The 25,418-nt window shown below is 43.1% G+C and overlaps 1 protein-coding gene across 5 annotated transcripts in view; it reads left to right on the top strand.

Moving 5' to 3' along the window:
• The window catches only part of RAPGEF4 (Rap guanine nucleotide exchange factor 4), a 488,280-nt gene that overhangs the window by 40,030 nt on the left and 422,832 nt on the right, over nt 1–25,418 (top strand). For all 5 annotated transcript variants that reach the window (XM_073633880.1, XM_073633882.1, XM_073633881.1 and 2 more), the window contains exons 2-3: nt 4,473–4,615; nt 19,845–19,933. In XM_073633880.1, the coding sequence (XP_073489981.1) occupies nt 4,473–4,615; nt 19,845–19,933 (232 nt within the window). The remainder of the gene's footprint in view (nt 1–4,472; nt 4,616–19,844; nt 19,934–25,418) is intronic.

Raw genomic sequence — 25,418 nt, 5'->3', positions numbered from 1 at the left:
ATGAATTGTAATGTTTATGTGTTTCTTATAATCTAAAACCACAAATTTGAAGGTGCCCCTAAATTGGGCCTTAACATTCTTATTTCGACCATGATCCCATGCCTAAAATGTGTGTAGTTCCATACATCTATTTTTAAAAAAACCCAAAACACAGTGTGTCAACATGTGCTATTTCCCATCACAGGGTATAATTGGACGGCTTTTGGGAGTGCAACCCCTTCCTCATAACTAAAGTAGCTCAGAGGAAGGGGCTGCACGCCCAAAACGCGTCCATTGATACCCCGTGATGGGAGATAGCACATGTTGACACACTGTGTGTTTTGCGGGTTTTGAAAAATAGATGTTTGTAACTACACACATTTTAGGCATGGGATCATAAGGGACATTTAATTGTCATGCCTCTACATGTACATGGCTTCAAATTTTGGCTTTTAGAGTGATGAGATCACCCCATCTGAGAAAGGCAACATCCACACAATCTTGGGATACTAATGTCTCGTTTAGCCTTCACTTTAACAAACTCGAACTTTGTAAGTTATTTAGTTTGGGATGTGTATCTAATGTTTTAGAACATGCCTGTTGAGCTACAAAAAAGGAGAAATAATGCAAAACATACATGTTATACACCAAGATGTTGGTTTGTTTTAAAACCTTAAAATGTACATGTGAATGTGCTTTGAGTAAAATGTTTTTTGCCAAACAATGTGTGGCTTATTATTTCATTGCTCAATACCAGTGTATTTCGTAAGTTGTTGTAGTTGCAGTGACAATGTGCTCTTAAATGTGGATAACTACTGCCATTTTTAGGCCTCAAAAAAAATTAAAGGAGTTGTAAAGGCATAATGTTTTTGAACTTCATGCATTAGATCCATTAAGAACAAAAACATTATGTGTGTGTAGCAGACCCACTGCACACCATAATAGGTGAAGAAGATATTGTCACCTCATGTAGCAATTAAGGTACATTTGCACTATTTGAGCAAGTGGCCAAAATAAAGCCCATTTGGGAACATAGTAGACATGTAAGAAACACAGACAAAACAGCAGTTCAAATGAAATAGGAGTTTATGATATTCCAAAAAAATTTAAAATTATCAGCTACAATTTGTTGCCAAGACACTGCCCCTCTACCCATAAAATATTCCAGGTATTTCTGCCGTAAATCTCGGGCAATTTGTGATGGCAATCCAGCATGGGCATTTTCAATAGCCGTCAGCACGCCCACAGACAGACGAGCTGCAGCCTCTTCAGCTAGGCCTGCCACTGCAGGGTCAACGTCACCTGGCAGTGAGGCTAGGTAGCTGGTAGCATTCCTCCTTAAAAAATGTAGAATACAGCAGCACAGGACCACATGATTTATCTTGTAACGTGCCAGGTTGTTTGGAGTCAAAAACAGCCTGAACCAACTTGATAGGATGCCAAAGGCATTTTCGACCACTCTTCTGGCACGAGAGAGCCTGTAATTGAAGATTCTCTGCTCTGGGGTCAGGTTCCTCATAGGAAACGGCTTCATCAGATGTTCCCCCAGAGCAAAGGCCTCATCTGCCATGAAAACAAAATTGAGGCCCTCAACATTCTCCTCAGCAGGTGGCAAGTTTAAGGTGCCATTCTGGAGTCACTTGTAGAACTCTGTCTGCATAATCACTCCTCTGTCAAAGTTGCGGCCGTTCTTCCCAACATCCAGATACAGGAACTCATAGTTGGCAGACACTACAGCTAGCATGACTATGTTGCAAAAGCCCTTATAATTAAAATAATAGGAGCCAGAGTTGGGTGGTGGTACAATCCGGACATGCTTGCCATCAATAGCACCACCACAGTTGGGAAAATCCCACTGATGATGGAACAGGGCTGCAGCGTCCTCCCATTGTTCTGGGTTGGACGGAAACTGTGGATTAAAAAAAGAAAAAATATATTACTACTTCTGCACATAACATTGCAAGGAGATTTGACACAAAGGAGACACTTAAATGATTATTTAAAGACAAAAGTTGAAGGTCAACTTATCTTATCCCTCCCCCCTCTGGTGGCCATTAGACAAATTTTAGGGGGAGGTAAATGGGAAGATGTTTTGGACAGGTAACCCTCTCCGCTTCCATGAGAGCTGTTTGCATAAATAATCAGTGATACTTTGGCCAGCCCCTCCTTACTTACACCATTGGCAGCCCAGTGGACAGGTAAGAAGTGTCATAATTGAAAAAGCTGGACACACACTGTCCAAATTGCAGCACATTTTGACATTATGGATTAACCTATCAATATAATAGGAGCCAAAAACTTAAGAAGCTTCAATTTGTAGGTAATCAGGCAGGCCCTTGCACTACATGGTTTGGTGAATTTATACAGAAATATGAACACAAAAGAGGGATAGTGTGTATGGGTTTTGGAAAGTCAGCAGAATCTCTTGACTTCGCATTTTTTGGGGGGGTTCCAAATGAGTTTGGGCACCAAAAAATGGCCTCTTGCACGCTGCCTGAATTTGAGGACAACAATAACATTTGTACACATTTTAGGGGTTGTTTAGGGTAAGCCCCAAAATGTAGCTGACAAAAAACATTGTTAAGTTACCAGGCTAGGTGTGTATGGGCCAAGGATAGCATGCTGGGGAGGTTATTGATAGAAAATATGCATGTAGGCAAAAAAAGGAGCAGGAAAAGCTTACAGCATGTATGAGGACAAAGACGACATTCACAGCATATTACAATATTAATAATTATGTAATCAACAAATTAATACAATATATTAGCAAACATAAATACATAGAATGTGATCTTAAAGGGAAAAGCTTACCCTAATATAGTCCTTCTGCAGGACTTGAATAATGGCTGAGCAGGTCTCTGGAATAATGACTCCCAGAGCCTAGGGGGAGATCCCAGTCGTAAATTTGAGGTTCTGGAGACTTCTCCCTGTCTCCAAGTACCGCAAGGTGGCTATGAGCCTTTGCTCTGGAGTGATAGAAAGCCATCCGGAGATAATTCTGAAAATCATCCAAGTTATTCTCCTGGAGCTCCCGCAGCAATGGCATATGACATAATTAGGCACTAGTAAGCAAACAATTTTTGGTCCAAGAACTCCTCCTCCTGTTCCTGGACTTAGGTCAAAGCAATAACTCCTAGCCCAATAATAACACGCTCTCTCCTCCTATTACGCAAAATGGCTGGTTGACGAACGGCCGTTCAGAAACTGAAAAGCGCGAATCAACACTCACCAAACTTCTACTAACACAAAATTAGCAGAAGGAGCCCAAAGGGTGGCACTTGAGAGATGAACTTCCTCTTTATAGTCTTGTAGTACGTCTAGTACATCACTACGATCATGTTGTCGACCGACAATTTGTGTACCGTTAATATGCAAGACAAGATCCTGGCACACGCCCTTTTCACAAAAATCAGATGCTCAGTTGGCCAACAGTCGTATCGTGTGTATGAGGCTTTACCCCAATAATCTTATGATAAATCTGTATGATCATCAATTACTACATTATCCCAAATAATCTCCTTCCATAATTTTATGATACCTAAATTTGGATCTAAACACTAAACGATATAACTTATTTTATTTATTAACCTTCATATCTCTCCCTTTTCATTACCAGACTTCTATTCTCTGATAGTTTAATGATATGCAAAGATACTATATAATAATGTCCATTCTCGAAATTGGTATTGTATATATTTATACTTGTTTTTTGTTTTTTTATTTCTGTTTTTTAACATCATCTTTGTAAAACTTGTTTCCAAACTAATGGCCCGTACACACCATCCGAATATCGTACGACAGACCGTACAACCGTTTTCGCTTAATAGTCGCAAGTAGAAATTGAATAGGGAAATAAAGTCATGAAAATTCTTGTACGACAGAAAAAACAAATCGAAGTGTTGTCATGTGTTGTAATGTATTTGTATTGTATTTTCGGACGACAACTATACTGACTAAACGAAAATTGTACAATCTGGAATCATACAAGGAAAATTTTCGTGCATGTCCGATCGAATAATATCGGATGAACTGTCATGATCGGCTGTCAAAAGTAGTGGACACACGATCCGAAAATCGTACAATTCTTCCTCGAACGACAGTTTTCGTACGATATTTGGATTGTGTGTACGGGCCATAAGCCTTGTAGATTGTACAATTCATACTATACTAATTTTTTTGTACATGCTACAATATTCTTTTTCAATAAAATCTATTGTCAAAAAAAACAAAAACAGACATTCAGTAGATGAAAGTCACACCTCCTGAACGCCTGTCAGCCACTGTTATAACACCTCTGAGAAGTGATTCACCACAGACCACTTTTCAGAGGGCGGTAAGCAGTACCACATATATATATATATATATATATGTATATATATATATATTTTACTATTATAGTAAATAATAGCACAATTATAGTAATTGTTTTCTAATTGTTTTTTGCCCAATTACATCTGACATAATTGTGTTAATTTTTCTGTGACTATTTTTAGGCCGCTTGAACGTTCTAGTGAAGACGTGGACATCATATTTGCCCGTCTAAAAGCAGTTAAAGCATTTGAAAGGTTTCATCCAAATCTACTTCAGCAAATCTGTTTCTGTGGTTATTATGAGAGTCTGGAAAAAGGTGTTACATGTAAGTGAACCTCCTAATAGAAACATATGCACTGTAAGGTAATAAGGTAACTATAAAGTGGTTCTAAAGTTACAAGGTTTTTTTTTTTTTTACCTTAATGCTGGTGTCTCCAAACTTTCTAAGCAAAGAGCCAGTTTCTTGTCCTTCAGACTTTGGGATTGCCAGACTGTGGCCAGTGAAAGCAGAAAATGTCCTGGCATCAGAGCTCCATTATTGGTTGAATAGCACCCCATTGTTGATATCAATGAGAAGAATAGTTATTCATTAATGGCGTCAGTCAGGGGAATGGAGCTCCATCATTGGTGTCATTTGGTGGAATAGTGCCCCAAACGCCAGATAAAGGCAAGCAAAAGGCCATGGTTTGGAGTCCAATGCCTTAATGCATTACTTGCAGTAAGGTAAAAACCTTTCAGTAGTTGTTTGCCTCCCCCACCTCCTTAAATACTTACCAAAGTCCTTTCTAGATCCAGCGCTGTGCTCATCTGCAGCAACGCTGCTCTTTTTTCCTGGCCTCACAGGGCAAATTGATAGCAGCGGGGGCCATTGTTTCCTGCTGCTGTCAATCAATTGCTGTGAGGAGGGAGTGGGGGGTGGGGTCGAGACAAGCTCTATGAGTCTATAGACTCACACAGCTTGGCTCAGGAGCGAGTCTGCACGGAGAAATTAGGTTTAGGTTAAAAAAAAGGGAGGCTTTAGAATTACTTTAAAGTGGTTGTACACCTTTACATGTACTTATTGAAGTGACTAGCCCTAGTTGATACACAGAGATGAAACAAATCCTCCTATGTAAGTTGTACCTGTTTATTTGCAGCCCTTTCTTCTCTACAGCCATTCTAAATGCATCACAATCTGTGAGCTCAGTGAGAGCTGATTGGTGGAAAGGAACATACCACCTTCACACAGGACACAGAAACAGCACAGAGGCTATCAATCATTTCAATTATTGAATACTATGTGCAGAGTGCAACCCTTTAGTGATGTCAGGGGTCTCTCTTGAGGCTCACCGCTGGTCTAGACTAATGTGCACCACACCACCATCTTAATATAGTGCCATGTCTTCTTGTGTCTATTATTTAACCAAACATTTATTGAAATACCATGTAAAGGGAGTAATGCATACAAAAGGAAAAGGTGAAAAGAGAGGGACCGTGCAGGTTATAGATAAGGGAACTTTATTACACAAAAATATCAAATGGTAATATAAAAAACACCGGATAAAAATCCCATCACCAACACCTCCGAAAAAAATGTATTTAAATAGAATACGTTGCCTGATCTAGATGCAGCTGTGTCATTAAAATCCACACACATACATATGTCAACATAACATCCCTGGGGTAATAAAGCACCTGACACTATGGTGAAGTGAAATCACTGTTGAAACATCATAGATAAGGAATATTCCCACAGTGTATGGGATGGTTGAGCAAAAATGGGGGCTCTGCGAGTACAGCAAGGGGGAGGAAAGCAAGTTTTTCCTATGATCACTGTGGATAGCAACTCCAGGCACTAACGTGTATGTAGTGCAAGTATGTATCCCAAGTCCAAGGTTTTCCACAGGAGGGTGAAGCTGGGAAGTGGTAATGCAGTAAGATCATATATAATTAACACTGTAACAGTGGTTTGGATATCAGTCCAGCGTATAGCATGGGATATTGTTCTCAGTGTGACCAGTGTTCACTGCAATACAAAAAGACACAGCATAGGAGTATAGTGCATGAACCAACAGGTGCGCTCACCCGGCCTGGAAGCAGTGTGGACTTGCGTGGATACTGGCTGTAGCTTTCCTGCCCGCACAGCCGTTGGATTTGGATCAGGGATCTGGCCGTGTTGTCAGGGGTGGGTGCAGTTTGATGTGATCCAGTCACGTAGCAGTCTCAGCGTCCCTTAGTTAAAATGAATGCCGTGGTACTCACAGATTCCCATGAGCATGTGCGGGCTAGCAAGCCGACATCGATGGTGACGTCAGTGCGTCATTCTTGTGGTGTGGTGACAACCGACTAGTTTCACCCAATCGGCTTGAGCTTCTTCTGGGATGAGGGGGGGGTAGGTTTGAGCTTTTATTTATACTCTCCAAAAAGCATGGAAGGAAGTGCAGTTATTTGCTTTAGTTAGTTTAACCCCATATTGGGGAAGCCTAGAGTAAAAATAAAAATGAAAAGGGGGCAAATAGGTAGCAGGAGAGAAGCAGGGAAGCATTAAATAATAATCCTTGTAATCCTTATTAGGGAGGGAGAGGAGTTGGGGAGGGGGGGGTTTAATATTTAATAATTAAATAAAAGTAAAAAAATAAAAATAAAAAAAACATAAATAAAAAAAATGAAAATCAAGTAGAAACAAAAGCAAAAACAATAAGAAGGGAAATAGGCAATGTGCCTGCTAGAGGGAGAGTATTCATAATTATATGCATCTATTAGATCAGAATAAATAATGATATTTGAAGCGCTTCACAATGTGCATGAAAATGAATATATAAGAATAAATATAAATAGTAAAATAAATCCAGCGGTGAGTAAAAATTCCTAAAAAATCCAGCAATCAAAATAGTGTAAAATTATAAAAAATTAGTGACACCAAATGTGTAAAAAAATTCACATAAAAAATCCACATAAAAATAAATATATAGGGATGTATTCAGAAGGTTCAATTATACAGGTGTAGAATCCTGATTGGTATAGAGCTTTTGATCACTAGCAAAGCTGTTTAAAAACACTTGCTTAATCAAGGTGCTCATTGACCTTCATAGTAACAATGTGCTTTTTGCTTCTATTCACAACCAATGTGAGAATCATAAACAGGCAGATAAGAGAAAAAACCAATCATTGTGCAATAGTTAGGATACCAAGGTACACAGGCAAACTTCAATCCACTCACATGTGCCTTATAATGATAAGGCATATGCAGGTTTTACTATAGCAGTCAGCCGCCTTAGACAGGAGCAGATTCAGTGCAGTACACTGTGTGATACTGCTGATCTGCACAGAGCGTCCTTGGCTCCTCCCACGCGTTACATCACAGTCACGTGACTTTTTCAAAGATCCTTGAAAAAGTCACGTGACTGTGATGTAACGCGTGGGAGGAGCCAAGGACGCTCTGTGCAGATCAGCAGTATCACACAGTGTACTGCACTGAATCTGCTCCTGTCTAAGGCGGCTGACTGCTATAGTAAAACCTGCATATGCCTTATCATTATAAGGCACACGTGAGTGGATTGAAGTTTGCCTGTGTACCTTGGTATCCTAACTATTGCACAATGATTGGTTTTTTCTCTTATCTGCCTGTTTATGATTCTCACATTGGTTGTGAATAGAAGCAAAAAGCACATTGTTACTATGAAGGTCAATGAGCACCTTGATTAAGCAAGTGTTTTTAAACAGCTTTGCTAGTGATCAAAAGCTCTATACCAATCAGGATTCTACACCTGTATAATTGAACCTTCTGAATACATCCCTATATATTTATTTTTATGTGGATTTTTTATGTGAATTTTTTTACACATTTGGTGTCACTAATTTTTTATAATTTTACACTATTTTGATTGCTGGATTTTTTAGGAATTTTTACTCACCGCTGGATTTATTTTACTATTTATATTTATTCTTATATATTCATTTTCATGCACATTGTGAAGCGCTTCAAATATCATTATTTATTCTTTTTAAGTGACTCTGAAAACACTCTCTTTTGATAGCAGCCTCACTTGGTTTTATGTGTAATTATCAGCTATTTAGCATCACAGCGCTTTGTGTTTTATATATATCTATTAGATCAGGTTTTCAGATTTTCAGCCAAGTATGGCGTCTTAGCGATCTTGGCGTCTTAGCGATCAAGAAATGCCCCAAAGTAGCATTCCGTGTTTAAGCCAGTGGGAGCAAGTGTATTGAGGCAATAGATCCACATCTTCTCCTTCTGTAGGAGAATAGTGTTGTAGTCACCCCTCCGTGTTGTTAAGGGTATATATACCCTTCACTTTCATTCCCTCTTATTTACCACCATGGAAATCAAAGAAGTGTGCAGCCACTGGAGACAGGTCCTTTTTCTTCTCCTTTTTCTCCTCCTTGTTAGCACCATTGATGCTCCTGATGTGCTCACCGATACGTACCCTAAGTTGGCGCTTAGTTTTACCTATGTAATACCTATGGAAAGGGCACTCCAACATGTAGACTACCCTTGAAGTGGCACAGTTAATGAAAATTTTAATCTGGTACTCTACACTGTGGCCAGCATCAGTGAACACATCAGTCCTATTGACATGTCTACACATTTAGCAGTGGCAAGGGGGGGGGGGGTAAATTTGTTAGCCAGTTACCAGTTGTTTCTTGCTTGTACTCTGAATGAACCAAGACATCCTGGAGATTACGAGCTCTACGTGCCACCAGTTGTGGGCGTGGGCCAACAATCCCTGCCAGCACTGGACATTTAGTCAGAATGTTCCAATGTTTGGTGAGAACATTACTGACCTGTTTCCATTGTGCCCCATAGGCCTTAGGGGTATATCCTTAGAATTATCCTTAGGGGTATATCACTGCCTATATTAGTAGTTGGCTTGGGCTTGACCTAAAGTAGGGTCCACCTATCTCGCAGCCAGGCTTTTTTACGTGCTTTCTTGAGGGCTCTCAGAAACATATTGGTCGCCTCCACCTTGAAGTCTCAATCCCGTGAACAGTTCATGCGGATTCGCAGGAACTGACCCACTGGGATCCCCTTGATTAGGGATGCTGGATGGTGGCTTGAAGCCTGCAGCAAAGTATTTGCTGCCGTAGGTTTCCTGTATGTACAGGTATTGATTTTTCCTCCTATTATGGATATTTGTAGATCCAAGAAGGATAATGTCCCGATCCGCTGTGTACATTAGTTTTATATTCCTATTATTTCTGTTCAGTATGCGGATGAATTTGTCAAGCTGTTCCTCATCCCCTTTCCACAGCATCAGGACATCGTCGATGTACCCTCAGCCAGGCGAACAAGTCATACACCATCTCAGTCTCCCATAGGCCTAGGTGTAGGCATGCGTATGCTAGGGCCTAGGGGCCCCCATGGCTGTGCCCCTGGTCTACTGGTAGTAGCCACTGAGAAATTGAAAAAATGTCTTGGCTTGCTATTTAAGAAAAATGCTTCCCTGCTTCTCTCCAGCTACCTATTTGCCCCTTTTTCATTTTCATTTTAAAGCGGAGTTCTGCCAAATTAGTTCTTAAAGTCAGCAGCTACAAATACTGCAGCTGCTGACTTTTAAAATATGGACACTTACCTGTCCAGGGCGCCCGCGATGTCGGCACCCGAAGCCGATCCGTCCCTCGGCTCTCGGATGGAGGCGCCGCCGTCTTTTTTAAGGGAATCAGGAAGTGTAGCCTTGCGGCTTCACAGCCTGGTTCCCTACTGCGCATGCGCGAGTTGCGCTGCACGATCCCACTGGTCCCTGCTGTGTTCTGGGACCTGTGTGTCTCCCAGAAGACAGCGGGGGGATGGAGGAGGCGCCGGACATGGCGTAGATATCCGCGGATACTGCGGCTATCTAGGCCTGGAAGTGGGAGCAAATCCCTGGATTAGACAGCTATCTGCTCCCCCCTGAAAGGTGCCAAATGTGACACCGAAGGGGGGGAGGATTCCGAAAAGCGGAAGTTCCATTTTTGGGTGGAACTCTGCTTTAACTCTAAGCTTCCCCGATATGGGGCTGAAGTTGATTGATGAAAGCCAGCTGCAGATGAATTGTATGTGGTGTTGATGGTTAAGGTGGCCGCTAGTGGCAATAGCAAATAACTGCACTTCCTTCCATGCTTTTTTGGAGTGTATAAATAAAAGCTTACGCTGGACTGATATCCAAACCACTGTTACAGTTTTAATTATATATGACCTTACTGCATTACCACTTCCCAGCTTCACCCCCCTATGGTAAACCTTGGACTTAGGATACATACTTGCACTACATACGGCACGTTAGTGCTTGGAGTTGCTATCCACAGTGGTCATAGGAAAAACTTGCTCCCCCCCTCCCCTTGCTGTACTCGCAGAGCCCCCATTTTTGCTCAACCATCCCGTACACTGTGGGAATATTCCTTATCTATGATGTTTCAACAGTGATTTCACTTCACCATAGTGTCAGGTGCTTTATTACCCCAGGGATGTTATGTTGCCATATGTATGTGTGTGGATTTTAATGATGCAGCTGCATCTTGAAAAGAAACCGTTATCTATTTGAATTAATTTTTTACTGAGGTGTTGGTGATGGAATTTTTATCCGGTGTTTTTTGTATTACCATTTGATATTTTTGTGTAATAAGGTTTCCATATCTATAAGCTGCATGGTCCGTAGTAATTCCTGCAGGTGAGGCTCTCTTTTCACCTTTTTGTATGCTTGGCTGGTTACCAGGATCACATCTTATTGAGGTGAGTCAGCTATTTGAGGGATGCTGTATTTGGTCTCATTCAGAGCCTTCCCAGCCCATACCCCCCAGTGAGCTACTGGCTATCCCCTGGTTTTCTTTCCCCAAAGGGAGTAATGCGCAGCTCCAAAACCTTAAATTATAACAGCCAAATACTGCCCTTTTTTCAGATTGGTATTGCTGTCTGTGACCCAGAGATTCCCCTAATTTCTAATCCCCTTGACATTGGCAAATAAAGAGAGAGGAAATCTCATCAATAGGGACACAAACAAAAGTGTGGTTTTGGATCACTGAGTTCCTGTTGAGATTTAGGCCTTGTTTACATGAGCGTACTTAGGTGTACACGTGTGTGAGGGCAATGTTTTGCCTGCACAGGTATTCCATGCATCCAAGTGCAGGCAGTCCCCTTCATTTCAATTGGAACACAGCTCCCAATATACTCCCAATATGACATCCGCAATGTAGGGTTAGGGGAAAAGTCCTGAAAATCTTCTATGTGCTGGTTGTCCTGCCATTACATACTGCTCACTGTCACTGACTACCCTGCCATTACATACTGCCCTAGCCTGCCACTACATACTACTCACTGATCACCCTACCACTATGTACTGCTCACTGACGGCCCTGCCGCTACATACTACTCACCGCCCTGCCGCTAGATACTGCTCACTGATCACCCTGCCATTATATACTACTCATTGACCACCCTGCCACTACATACTGCTCACTGACGGCCCTGCCACTACATACTGCTCACTGACCACCCTGCCACTACACACTGTTCAATGACTACCCTGACACTACACAACGTTCACTGACTGCCCTGACACTACACAATGTTCACTGACCAATCTGCCACTACATACTACTCACCGCCCTGCCGCTACATACTGCTCACTGACCACCCTGCCATTACATACTGCTCACTGACCACGCTGCCGCTACATACTGCTCACTGACTGTCCTGCCGCTACACACTGCTCACTGACCCCCCTGCCGCTACATACTGCTCACTGACCGCCCCACCGCTAAACACTGCTCACTGACCGCCCTGCCGCTACATACTGCTCACTGACCGCCCTGCCGCTACATACTGCTCACTGACCGCCCTGCCGCTACATACTGCGCACTGACCGCCCTGCCACTACATATTGTTCACTGACCGCCCTGCCGCTACATATTGTTCACTGACCGTCCTGCCACTATTTACCACTCACTGACCGCTCTGCCACTACATACTGCTCACTGACCACCCTGCCGATACATACTGCTCACTGACCGCCCTGCTGCTACATACTGCTCACTGACCGCCCCGCCGCTAAACACTGCTCACTGACCGCCCTGCCTCTACATACTGTGCACTAACCGCCCTGCCGCTACATACTGCTCACTGACCACCCTGCCACTACATACTGCTCACTGACCACTCTGCCACTACATACTGCTCACTGACCGCCCCGCCGCTAAACACTGCTCACTGACCGCCCTGCCGCTACATACTGCTCACTGACCGCCCTGCCGCTACATACTGCGCACTGACCGCCCTGCCACTACATATTGTTCACTGACCGCCCTGCCGCTACATATTGTTCACTGACCGCCCTGCCACTATTTACCACTCACTGACCGCTCTGCCACTACATACTGCTCACTGACCACCCTGCCGATACATACTGCTCACTGACCGCCCTGCTGCTACATACTGCTCACTGACCGCCCCGCCGCTAAACACTGCTCACTGACCGCCCTGCCTCTACATACTGTGCACTAACCGCCCTGCCGCTACATACTGCTCACTGACCACCCTGCCACTACATACTGCTCACTGACCACTCTGCCACTACATACTGCTCACTGACCACCCTGCCGATACATACTGCTTACTGACCGCCCTGCCGCTACATACTGTTCAATGACTGCCCTGACACTATATACTTTTCACTGACTGCCCTGCCATTAAATACTGCTTACTGACTGTCCCGCCACTATATACCGATTACTGATTGCCCTGGTACTACATGCTGCTCACTGAATGCCCTGCCACTACATGCTGCTCACTAAATGCCCTGTAACTACCTACTGTTCACTGCCCCACCACTACATACTGCTCACTGCAGTGCCACTACACACTGCTCTACCCGGCCACCACATACTGCTCACTGTCCGCTCTACCATTACATACTGCTCTCTGCCCTGCCACTACATGCTGCTCACTGACCACCCTGCCACTGCATACTGCTCACTACATACTGCTCATTGACTGCTCGACTGCCCTGCTATTATATACTGCTCACTGACCGCCCTGCCACTACATACTGCTCTCTGACCACCCTGCTGCTACATACCATGCACTCCATAACTCTGCACTGCCATTTCTTACTGCCTGCACTGCATACTTTTTTGTTTACTTTTGTATTTCTTTAGCCCCATAATTAGGACTTTCTTTTATATGCTTGGTTAAAGTATGGCATTTGGTTAATGATATGGTCGTTTTAAATCAATGCCCCACTCCTAAATAAAATACATTCTCCGCCTAAACTGGTTTGCTGGTCACACAGCTAAAGAAGGTGTCCCTGGAATTATTTTTTCTAAATGTTGTCTACTATGCATATGGATATTTGGCTCCTATCGAATTGGCTAAAAGTCCGGTGTTCAGACAAACTCTTGAACAGCCAAAGATTGGTCCAAATTTGTACTTGGGCTGAACCTTGAGCTCATCCCCAAGTCTAAGCACGAACAGTGAGGGAAAAAATATTTGATCCCCTGCTGATTTTGTACGTTTGCTCACTGACAAAAAAATGATCCGTCTATAATTTTAATGGTAGGTTTATTTTAACATTGAAAGACAAAATAACAACAAAAATATCAAGAAAAATGCATTTAAAAAAAGTTATAAATGGATTTTCATTTTAATGAGTGAAATAAGTATTTGATCCCTATCAATCGGCAAGATTTCTGTCTCCCAGGTGTCTTCTATACAGGTAACGGGAGTGCTCCTAATCTCACCTTGTTACCTGTATAAAAGAGACCTGTGCACAGAAGCAATCAATCAGATTCCAATCTCTCCACCATGGCCAAGACCAAAGAGCTGTCCAAAGGATGTTAGGGACAAGATTGTAGACCTACACAAGGCTGGAATGGGCTACAAGACCATCGCCAAGTAGCTTGGTGAGAGGGTGACAACAGTTGGTGCGATTATTTGCAAATGGAAGAAACACAAAATAACTGTCAATCTCCCTCCGTCTGAGGCTCCATGGATGATCTCACCTCGTGGAGTTTCAATGATCACGAGTTTGGTGAGGAATCATCCCATAACTACACGGGAGAATCTTGTCATTGATTTGAAGGCAGCTGGGACCATAGTCACCAACAAAACAATTTGTAACACACTATGCTGTGAAGGATTGAAATCCTGCAGTGCCCGCAAGGTCCTCTTGCTCAACAAAAGCACATGTACAGGCCCGTCTGAAGTTTGCTAATGAACAGCTGAATGATTCAGAGGAGAACTGGGTGAAAGTGTTGTGGTCAGATGAGGCCAAAGTCGAGCTCTTTGGCATCAGCACAACTCGCTGTGTTTGGAGGAGAAGGAGTGCTGCCTATGACCCCAAGAACACCATCCCCACCTTCAAACATTGAGGTGGAAACATTATGCTTTGGGGGTGTTTTTCTGATAATGGGACAGGACAACTTCACCGCATCAAAGGGACGATGGACGGCGCCATGTGCCATCAAACCTTTGGGTGAGAACCTCCTTCCCTCAGCCAGGGCATTGAAAATGGGTCGTGGATGGGTATTCCAGCATGACAATGACCCAAAACACATGACCAAGGCAACAAAGGAGTGGCTCAAGAAGCACATTAAGGTCTTGGAGTGGCCTAGCCAGTCTCCAGACCTTAATCCCATAGAAAAGATGTGGAGGAAGCTGAAGGTTCAAGTTACCAAACATCAGCCTCCAAACCTTAAGGACTTGGAGAGGATCTGCAAAGAGGAGTGGGACAAAATCCCTCCTGAGATGTGTGCAAACCTGGTGGCCAACTACAAGAAACGTCTGACCTCTGTGATTGCCAACAAGGGTTTTGCCACCAAGTACTAAATCATGTTTTGCGACAGGGTCAAATAATTATTTCACTCAAAATGCTTGGATTTTTGTTGTTATTCTGTCTTTCACTGTTAAAATAAACCTACCATTAAAATTATAGACTGATCATTTCTTTGTCAGTGGGCAAACTTACAAAATCAGCAGGGGATCAAATACTTTTTTCCCCTCAATGTATTTAGAAACATATGCTCAAAAACACAGTTAATAACATAATTTGCACCTAGCGCTACTGAACATAAACCATTACAATAAATGTGAATTTGTATACAATAGAGAGCAACTACAAAATTAGCTAAACAAATGGAGTATTTCAGGAATTTTAAATGATATGGGCTAATAATTACTTAAATTATATGGTGTAAAACATTATTTTTCTTTACAACAATTAGCGTACAGTATGTTATGTTACAAATGATGGAAATTAACTGTTGGAAAATCAACAGTATGTTTGAAGTTTAAAATATAAAGCATTTTCCCAGCATCTACAGTACATAGCAAACCCTTTTACTGTATAATTAAGCATTTTTACATGAGGTACATTAGAGTTTAAAATCGCAAAGTATGTTTTCTCAACATTGAATGTGCAGAAATGCAATATATTAAAGGCTAAGTTTACCTTTGGGGAACAAATAATATTTATTGCACATATTTTTGCAGAAAAAAATGGACTTTTATTATTTTTTCTCACATGAGCATTGCACCTGTGATCAGTGGATTGCTTGTGCAATGTCAGACTCCTGTAGACGCCCTCCAGCTTTCTGCCTGTACCTCTGTATGGTCTTTCAGATAGTTGCAGGAAGTGTCAGTGGACTGCGGGTGTGTTGATGAACACACTTGTAATCCAAAATCCAATGAGAACTATAAGTCCATCTGCTGCAGTGACAGAAGGGACTTGTAGAGATTTAATTCACAAATCCTGGGAATGAATGATGCAGCTATGTGGGTGGAGACTCCGATTTTAAGTGTGATAGAAGCTGTGGGGGAGCGTAACCCCTACCTGCTGTCTAGGGAAACATCTCAGGGGGTGGGGGGGGGGCGGATGGAATGCTAAAACATTTTGCATGTTACACCTGTATTTAGGGTATAACATGTTCTAAAGGTGAACTGGTTTAACAATAAGAAAAATGTATCAAGTTTCTTCAATGTATATGTATACAATATACACTCCGCCACACTCCGGGAACACAAAACAAAGAAAAAGTCCCACACCAGGGTTTAGGGTCCCTATCTACTTCAGGGTCCAGACAAGCCACAGGAGCTCAGCAGCAGTGCCTCAGCAACAAACCAGCTAACAATCCTCACATAGTTATGTCCTGATCTACTCACACTTCATGGAACACCTGCTGACAGTTTCCTGGCCATTTCAGCTCTCCCCAACACATGTGTTAATCCTTCCCAGACCAAAGTCCTTTTCATCAGGGTTGGAGGCTCTTTCCCACCCAAAATCTCTTGAGCTTCCACATTCCAGGTCTCCCTCCAGGATTTAACAATCCTGGGGAAAATGTAAATCCGTTTTACCCTTAATACCGGATCACCCTGGAACCTCTCACCCTGCATAGTTTAGAATCCTTAAGTACTCCTGTCTCTTGTCCCCCTTAAAGGGACCACAACCAAAACAATGGGGAAACATACCTGCCTTCCAGAACCCATCCCTGATGTCAGAGGCAATAGGGGACACCCTACAGTGTACCCTAGAGAGGGCATGTGCATTCTGATGTTGCTTTCCAGGCCTGTGTTTTATCACTAATTTGAACTCTTGTATCTGGTTACATTAGCATTCATGTGTCTGTTCTGTCTCATCCAGGTCAGTAGAGCATGGTCTGGCACTAAACGAAACTTCCTGCCAAGGAGAAAATAGCTATAGATTAAATGAATAACTGCACTCTCAATATCCCATATTAGAGCACTAACACTGTACAGAAAAAAATCCTTTTATACTCTATGCTGAAAATGTATATAAAAGTGCCAAAAGAAGAATTGTGTGCTCTTCTTTTCACTAAACAATATGTGTGTGCAACACTTTTACCATTCAATATAAAATTACCGTAAGTGTCCATAAAATATATACAGTATATATATTCCAAATGAATATGAAAAAATCCAAAATCAGCGTCCAAACGTGTGATAGTTTAATACCAAATGAGTGATTGTGCTCTCCTCTTCACCAAGGTGTAGATACGCAACTCACCCACCAGAACATCATGCACCCCTTTACATGAAGTCACACAGCACTCTCTGTTAAGTCTTAACCAGCAGGATTTGTCATCAGGCTCTGAAGCTCCATTCAAATCCACTCAAATACAGTCACAAACCCAAGTGCCTAGGAAGATAGGCATCCAGCGACAACAAAACGGCGCTCCACCGCCTTTAACAGCTTCTAAATATGACTTGCACATGGAGAAGAATAGAGGAACCTGCAGTATATTTTAATTGATTGTATAAAATTTGGCATTGAATAAGCATGTTAACGCCGGTTTGCGTTCCACCTGCTCTCCAAATGGCGGAAGTGAGATCTGGTGAGTATTTAACTCTATAGGGTGACACTAGCACAGAAGCACAAGAAGTTGTTTTGCACATAGGACGTATCACAATTGCACTTAATTAGGCAATTTCTTAGTACGGGATGTGGACTACACAATAATTATTTATGAACTCAGTGTTAATTATTTTAAAGTGGTTCTAAAAGGCAGACATTTGTTTTTACCTTAATGCATTCTCTGCATTTAGGTAAAAAACCTTCTGTGTGCAGCTCCCCCCACCAGCCCACCGTATACTTACCTGAGCTCTCTCTGCTCTCTCCCTCCTCACAGGGTAGATTGATAGCAGCGGGAGCCATTGGCTTCTGCTGCTGTCAGTCAAATCCTGTAATGAGGGAGCTGGAGTCTGTACACATACAGCGTGGCTCAGGATCGAGGCTGCAAGTGTGCCACAATAGAAAGCAGCTTTCTATGATGCCAAACTAAGAAGAGTAGGAGCCAGGAGCGCTTGCTTGGGACTACTGGAAGGGGAGGATCAAGGCTACTATGTGAGAAACCATTGCATAGAGCAGAAAAGTATAACATGTTTATTTTAAAAAATTACCTTTTACAATCACTTTCAGTATTTTACTTTTGGATGTTTTGATATATTATTTACAAGTATTGGGTAAGAATAAGGATAATTGATTTATATTTCTCAGTATTGATTAGTTGCATATAATTGTGGATTATAATGATTTTATTGGAGCACTTTATTGGAGCACAATTGTAATTTATATTTGGGAGCACTTTAGTTATTAGCCCTGCTATTCATTCTCTAGTTTCAGTTTTCCAGGGTTTTAATAGTTTCACGTGGTAGATTTGGTAAGGTTTTCATATCATAGGTGGATGTACTCTATAATTTACCCCACCTACCTCTGCTTCAATGGCCCCTGGCACCTAACCAGGAACTTACTTTCCATTGTGGGTATAAGCACCTCCCGATCCCCAAACTGGAACTGTCTAAATTTGGAGGACAAGTTGTACACCTTTCTCTGTGCTTCTTGTGGCCTCTACAAATGCTGCTTGACCAAAGACATCACCTTTCTCTTATTTCTTTCTCTTATTTGGGTGATATCCTGTACCACCCCAAACTTCTTGGGTAACCCCGTCACATGCAATGGTTATTGTCACTGTTACCAGCAGGTAGTGTCCCCATGTACATACACTACCTGCAGGGTTCTAATTACAGGGCCCACACCTGCAGACACCCTTTTATGGGCAAGGGTTACTATACTAGCTGAATGCAGTAATGCCCGGGCATGACGTTGGTTTACCCAGATGGCACATCAAATCCAGGTAGACAGCGTCAGGCAGGAGAGCCTCCAGATAGTTCCGCACTCCATGGATTTTTCCTGCAGGGGACACTGAGCCTCCATATGACCATTGGTGTGACACAGCCAGAACATCACGCTATCTTTCCTCCTTGCTGAAACAATGCTGGAGTAGTCGCTCCCTGAGTCTCCTGAGTGCTGGTTGCTGGGTTTGTGGATGGCCTTCATCTCCTCGCTGACAGGAGTCTTCATGGCTTGACAGGTCCTAGCAGATCCTGAACTCACAGTGTACCGCTCTACTACCTCGACCAGTTGGTCCTTCATCTGGGGCTCCCCATGCCTGACCCAACGTTGCAGCTTGATAGGAAGTGCCTGCAGGTAATGGTCCATGATGACCCAATTCACTATCAGTGGTCCTGTTAGCCTCTTTGGCTGCAACCACCTTATTGCTAGCTGCAACAGGTCATGCATCATGGTCAGGAAGGCTTCCATATCATCATGGAGTGTGCGTTTCTGTAGGAAATGGCTGACTCTTACCGTCACTGGGTTGTTAGGGGCAATGACCGTCACTGGGTTGCTAGGGGCAATGACCATCTTCAAACCCTCCACTAGAGCAGTCAGCTGGGTTTTCATGGACTCCTTCTGCACCTCTGCACCTCAAGTTGCTCTGCCTGGGTCTGCTGAGCCTGTATCAGTATAGCCAAGGTCTGGTCTTGATGTGCCCGAACTTTCTCTTGGTGGTGAGGGAGGGAATGCATTAAGGTAAAAAATGTTTAGGCTTTAGAACCACTTTAAGGTATATTGAGTGCTCTAATTTTAACACAGTTGCATTGTTTGCAGCATGGCATTAACTGATTTATTTAATTTGTTACATGGAAACTTTAAGACAGTAAATTAAAGAGTTAGAATATAACATTTTGTAAAGACTATGAAAACACATTGTTTCTCTTTTAATTACAGTGTATCGCCAGGGTGATATTGGCACAAGCTGGTATGCTGTATTAACTGGATCCTTGGATGTCAAAGTCACCGAAACTAACAATCATCAGGTAAAGGGTTTTAATACCACCTTACTTCCATATAGGCACTCAGTGCAGATATTGCCACTCTGTTTGAAAATTCTAACTGCAGTGAAGAGATTGACTAAAGGAAGCTAAGCATATGTGCAAAAGATGAAATTACTTGTCTGTTTGCAGTCCTCTGAGAAATGTAGGTGGAGCTGCACATGCATTTACATTTCAGGCACAGTGCCAGTGTACTATTGATGTTGACCTGTGCCAGAAAATCAAGAAGGCCAAAAACTGGCACCTGGAAGAAGCCAGGGAGAAGATGCCGATGATGCCGAGGGACCTTGTGGGCATCGGACCATAGGTAAGTGTTTCTTCCTTTAGATCCACTTTAAGGGTTGTCAAAAGTTAAGAAATTTAGGGAGGAAAGTGTAAGGGTGCGTTGCCCTACATGCTGTTGATCAGCAAAATACCAGCTACCATACTCAGTTATGAAACAGGTACTTCTAGTCAGGCAGGACCGTCTTTAAAATCGGACTCAAAATCAGTTTGCTGTAGCAGATCATGCAGCGATTGCAATTGGTTGACAGAGGTAACAGAGCATCATTACCTCTCACTGACTGGTTGCTAGAGGTTACAACACATCATTTCTGCTTGCTAGTTGGTTGCTAGAGGTTACTACACATTATTATCACTCGCTGATTGGTTGCTGTAGATTACAGCACATCATTACCACTTACTGATTGGTTGCTAGAGGTTACAGCACAACATTATTGGTCACCGATTGGTTGCTAGAGGTTACAGCACATCATTACCACTCACTGATTGGTTGCTAGAGGTTACTGCACATCATTACTGCTAACTGACTAGTTGCTAGAGATTACAGCAGAACACTACTGTTCACTGATTGATTGACACATGTTATTGAACATCATTACCACTCACTAAACAGTGGAGCGATCCCAAATATTTGACCAAGTAAAGCAGCACATTAATGCACATACTACAGGAGAGGGTGAGAGACTGCAGACACACTACAGGAGATGGTGAGAGACTGCAGACATGCGGACACACTGCTGGAGATGACGAGAGACTGCAGACACACTGCAGGAGATGGTCAGAGACTGCAGACATCCTGCAGGAGACGGTCAGAGACTGCAGACATACTGTAGGAGACAATCAGAGACTGCAGTCATACTGCAGGAGACGATCGGAAACTGCAGACAAACTGCAGGAGACGATTAGAAACTGCAGACATACTGCAGGAGATGGTCAGAGACTACAGACTTACTACAGGAGATGGTCATAGACTGCGAACATACTGCAGGAGACGGTCATAGACTGCAGACATACTGTAGGAGATGGTCAGAGACTGCGCACATGCTACAGGAAATGGTCAGAGACTGCGCACATACTACAGGAGAAGGTCAGAGACTGCTCACATACCACAGGAGATGGTCAGAGACTGCAGACAGACTACAGGAGATGGTCAGAGACTGTGCACATACCACAGGAGATACTCAGTGACTGCAGACAGACTTCAGGAGATACTCAGACACTGCAGACAAACTACAGGAGATAGTCAGAGACTGCGCACATACTGCAGGAGATAGTCAGAGACTGCACACATACTACAGGAGATGCTCAGAGACTGCGCACATACTACAGGAGATGCTCAGAGATTGCGCACATACTACAGCAGATGCTCAGAAACTGCGCACATACTACAGGAGAGGATCAGAGACTGGGCATATACTACAGGAGAGGGTCAGAGACTGCGCACAAACTACAGGAGATGCTCAGAGACTGCGCACATACTACAGGAGATGGTCAGAGACTACACACATAACTACAGGAGAGGGTCAGAGACTACACACATAACTACAGGAGAGGGTCAGTAACTGCGCACAAACTACAGGAGATGCTCAGAGACTGCGCACATACTACAGGAGATGACTAGAGACCTTTCAGCAATGCACAGCTTTACAGCTGAACAACAGCTCAGTTTTTAGGATAGCAGTCAGGCAGTCTAGGGGGGGGTGACATAACTGGCCAGCCGGGCTCACCGTGCACTTTCAGATGTCTGGGGGCAGAGCTCCCACTCTGCGCTCTGCTCCTACTGCAGCCATTCCCTCCCAAATATACAGACTGCATGGGGCGGGGTCAGAACGTCAGTGGAGCGCCCGGCCCCGCGCCGCCCCCTCTCTGCTGGCTGGGGAATACAGTTCTGCCTCCCTCCCAAGTATACATACTGCATGGGACGGGGTCAGAGCATTAGTGGAGCTCTTGCCCCCCCCTTCTCTGCTGGCTCGGGATTACAGCGCTGCCTCCCATGTCTCCAGTGCACTCTGCCTTGCCATCATCGCGGCCCCAAAGGGTAGCTGCTTTGGGCCCCACAGCAAAGACAGGGACCAGGGCATTTGCCTCGCGTTAAAGACAGCCCTGTGTCCAGGTATAGCTATGTGTGTAGCAGACATGTCTTTGAAAATTAACCACTTCCGGACCAGCTGTCGCAGTTATACTGCGGCAGGTTGGCTCCCCTGCGTGAAACCACGTAGCTGTACGTTGGCTTGTGGGGTCCAGATAGCAGGTGCGCGCGGGCCTGCTGTATAGCGGGGGTGCCGATGCTCGTGGCCGCCGGTTGTGATCGTGACCAGGAGACACAGAACAGGGATGAGTGTGTGTAAACACACACTTCCCTGTTCTGTTCTGACAGGAGTGACAGATTGTGTGTTCCTGTTGGCTAGGAACCACGATCTGTCACTTCCTGTAGTTAGTCCCTCCCCCTTCAGTTAGAATCACGTAGCAGGGAACACAGTTAACCCCTTCACCGCGCCCTAGTGTTAACCCCCTCACTGCCAGTAAAATTTTTACAGTAATCAATGTATTTTTAATCGGACTGATCGCTGTATTACTGCCAATGGTTCCAAAAATGTGTCAAAATTGTCTGATGTGTCCACAATAATGTCGCAGTCATGAAAAAACTCACAGATCGCCGCCATTACTAGTAAAAAAAAAAAAATAATAAAAATACTATAAATCTATCCCCTATTTTGTAGACACTATAACTATTGTGCAAACCAATCAATATACGCTTATTGTGATTTTTTTTACCAAAATTATGTAGAAGAATACATATCAGCCTAAACCGAGAAAAAAATGTGCTTTTTTTTAAAAAAAAATGGGGATATTTATTATAGCAAAAAGTACAAAATATTGTGTTTTTTTCAAAATTGTCGCTCTTTTTTTGTTTATAGCGCAAAATTAAAAACCGCAGAGGTGATCAAATACCACCAAAAGAAAACTCTATTTGTGGGAAAAAAAGGACGTCAATTTTGTTTGGGTACAACATTGCACGACCACGCAATTGTCAGTTAAAGCGACGCAGTGCAGAATCACAAAAAACGATCTGGTCAGGAAGGGGATAAATTCTTCCGGGGCTGAAGTGATTAATAGCCATCCTTGTGACCTAAAGGAGAAGTACACCCAAAGCTTGTACTTTTCCTATGGATCACAGGAGTGCAGTTCATTCTGCATCCCTGTGACCCATTTTCAGCAGACAACGGGATGAAGCCGCTGTCGGCTGACTTAACAGAGCTGGTCCAGGCTCGGGCACGATCACGACAATGAAGTCAGGATCCGCCAACAAGCCTGGACCATCACCCAGCTCAGCCTCTCAGCAAGCCACTGAAAGCCTGAGCTGGCCACTTCCGTCCCCTCCGCAGCCCAGCACTCCGGAGAGTGCGAGGGGGGCAGAGCAAAGAGCGGTTCCTATTCACTAAAATTCACTAACCATTTTCCATATTGTATTTTTACGGTATTCAGAGAGTGTAGTGAATTAATCAGATGGACTCAGATTGGTCCATATAATTATTATTACATGGTGTCTATATGATTATCTTACTTTACATTACTAAATAAGCTAAGTTAAATATTAGCAAATACTGGAGGTGACAGATATATAATGACACTAAAATTTCCCTCCTGGTATAAAATATGGCAAAGTTAAGTCAAAATTAAATAGAAACTTTATATTATTATTACTATTATTATTGTGACACTACTTACATTAAGGAATTAAATGAGCACAAAATGATAACTGTTCACATATGAAAAACAATCAGCCAAAGAAAATAGCTAAGGAGAGAAGGTAAGGAGTCAGTTGATATGGGTTAGTTTGTGTGTAAATATACAGCTGCATCTCATAAAATTAGAATATCATCAAAAAGTTAATTTAGTTCAGTAATTCAATTCAAAAAGTTAAACTCATATATTTTATATACATAAATTACACACAGAGTGATATATTTCACGCATTTCTTTCTTTTAAGTTTGATTATTATGGATTACAGCTAGTGAAAACCCAACATTCAGTATCTCAGAATATTATAATATTACATAAGACCAATACAAAAAGATTTTTAATACAGAAATGTTGGCTTACTGAAAAGTATGTCCATGTACAGTATAGTATGCACTTGGTCGGGTCTCCTTTTGCATGAACTACTGCATCAATGTGGCGTGGCATGGAGGCGATCAGCCTGTGGCACTGCTGAGGTGTTAGTGAAGCCTGGGTTGCTTTGATAGCAGCCTTCAGCTCACCTGCTATGTTGGGTCTGGTGTCTCTCATCTTCCTTTTGACAATACCCCACAGATTCTCTATGGGGTTTAAGTCAGGTGAGTTTGCTAACCAATCAAGCACAATGACACCATGATCATTAAACCAGGTATTCATACTTTTGACAGTGTGGGCAGGTGCCAAGTCCTACTGGAAAATGAAATCAGCATCTCCGTAAAGCTGGTCAGCAGAGGGAAGCATGAAGAACTCTAGAATTTCCTGGTAGATGGCTGCGCTGACTTTGGACTTGATATAATACAATGGACCAACACCAGCAGATGGCTTGGCTCCCCAAATCATCACTGACTGTGGAAACGTCATACTGGACCTCATGCAACTTGAATTCTGTGCCTCTCCACTCTTCCTACAGACTCTGGGACCTTGATTTCCTAATGAAATACAACATTTTTCACAGCCCAAGATGATTTGGTAGCCATGACATCTGCTGGAGTTGGTCCACTGTGTTTTTTCAAGTCCAAAGTTAGCGCAGCCCTTTAGCAGGAAATTCTAGAGCACTTAATGCTTCCCTCTGCTGACCAGCTTCATGAAGATGCTGATTTCATTTTCCAGCAGGACTTGGCACCTGCCCACACTGCCAAAAGTACCAATACCTGGTTTAATGATCATGGTATCACTGTGCTTGATTGGCCAGCAAACTCACCTGACCTAAACCCCATAGAGAATCAGTGGAGTATTGTCAAGAGAAAGATAAGGGACACCAGACCCAACAATGAAGATGAGCTGAAGGCCGCTATCAAAGCAACCTGGGCTTCCATAACACCTCAGCAGAGCCACAGGCTGATCGCCTCCATGCCACGCCACATTGATGCAGTAATTCATGCAAAAGAGCCCCGATAAAAAAGTATTGAGTGCATACTATACTGTACATTGGCATACTTTTCAGTAAGC

The sequence above is a fragment of the Aquarana catesbeiana genome, linkage group LG06 (genome assembly GCF_042186555.1).
Source record: "Aquarana catesbeiana isolate 2022-GZ linkage group LG06, ASM4218655v1, whole genome shotgun sequence".
NCBI lineage: Eukaryota > Metazoa > Chordata > Amphibia > Anura > Ranidae > Aquarana > Aquarana catesbeiana.
Note: the sequence above shows the minus strand (reverse complement) of the source record. Positions and strands in the feature narration are given on the sequence as shown.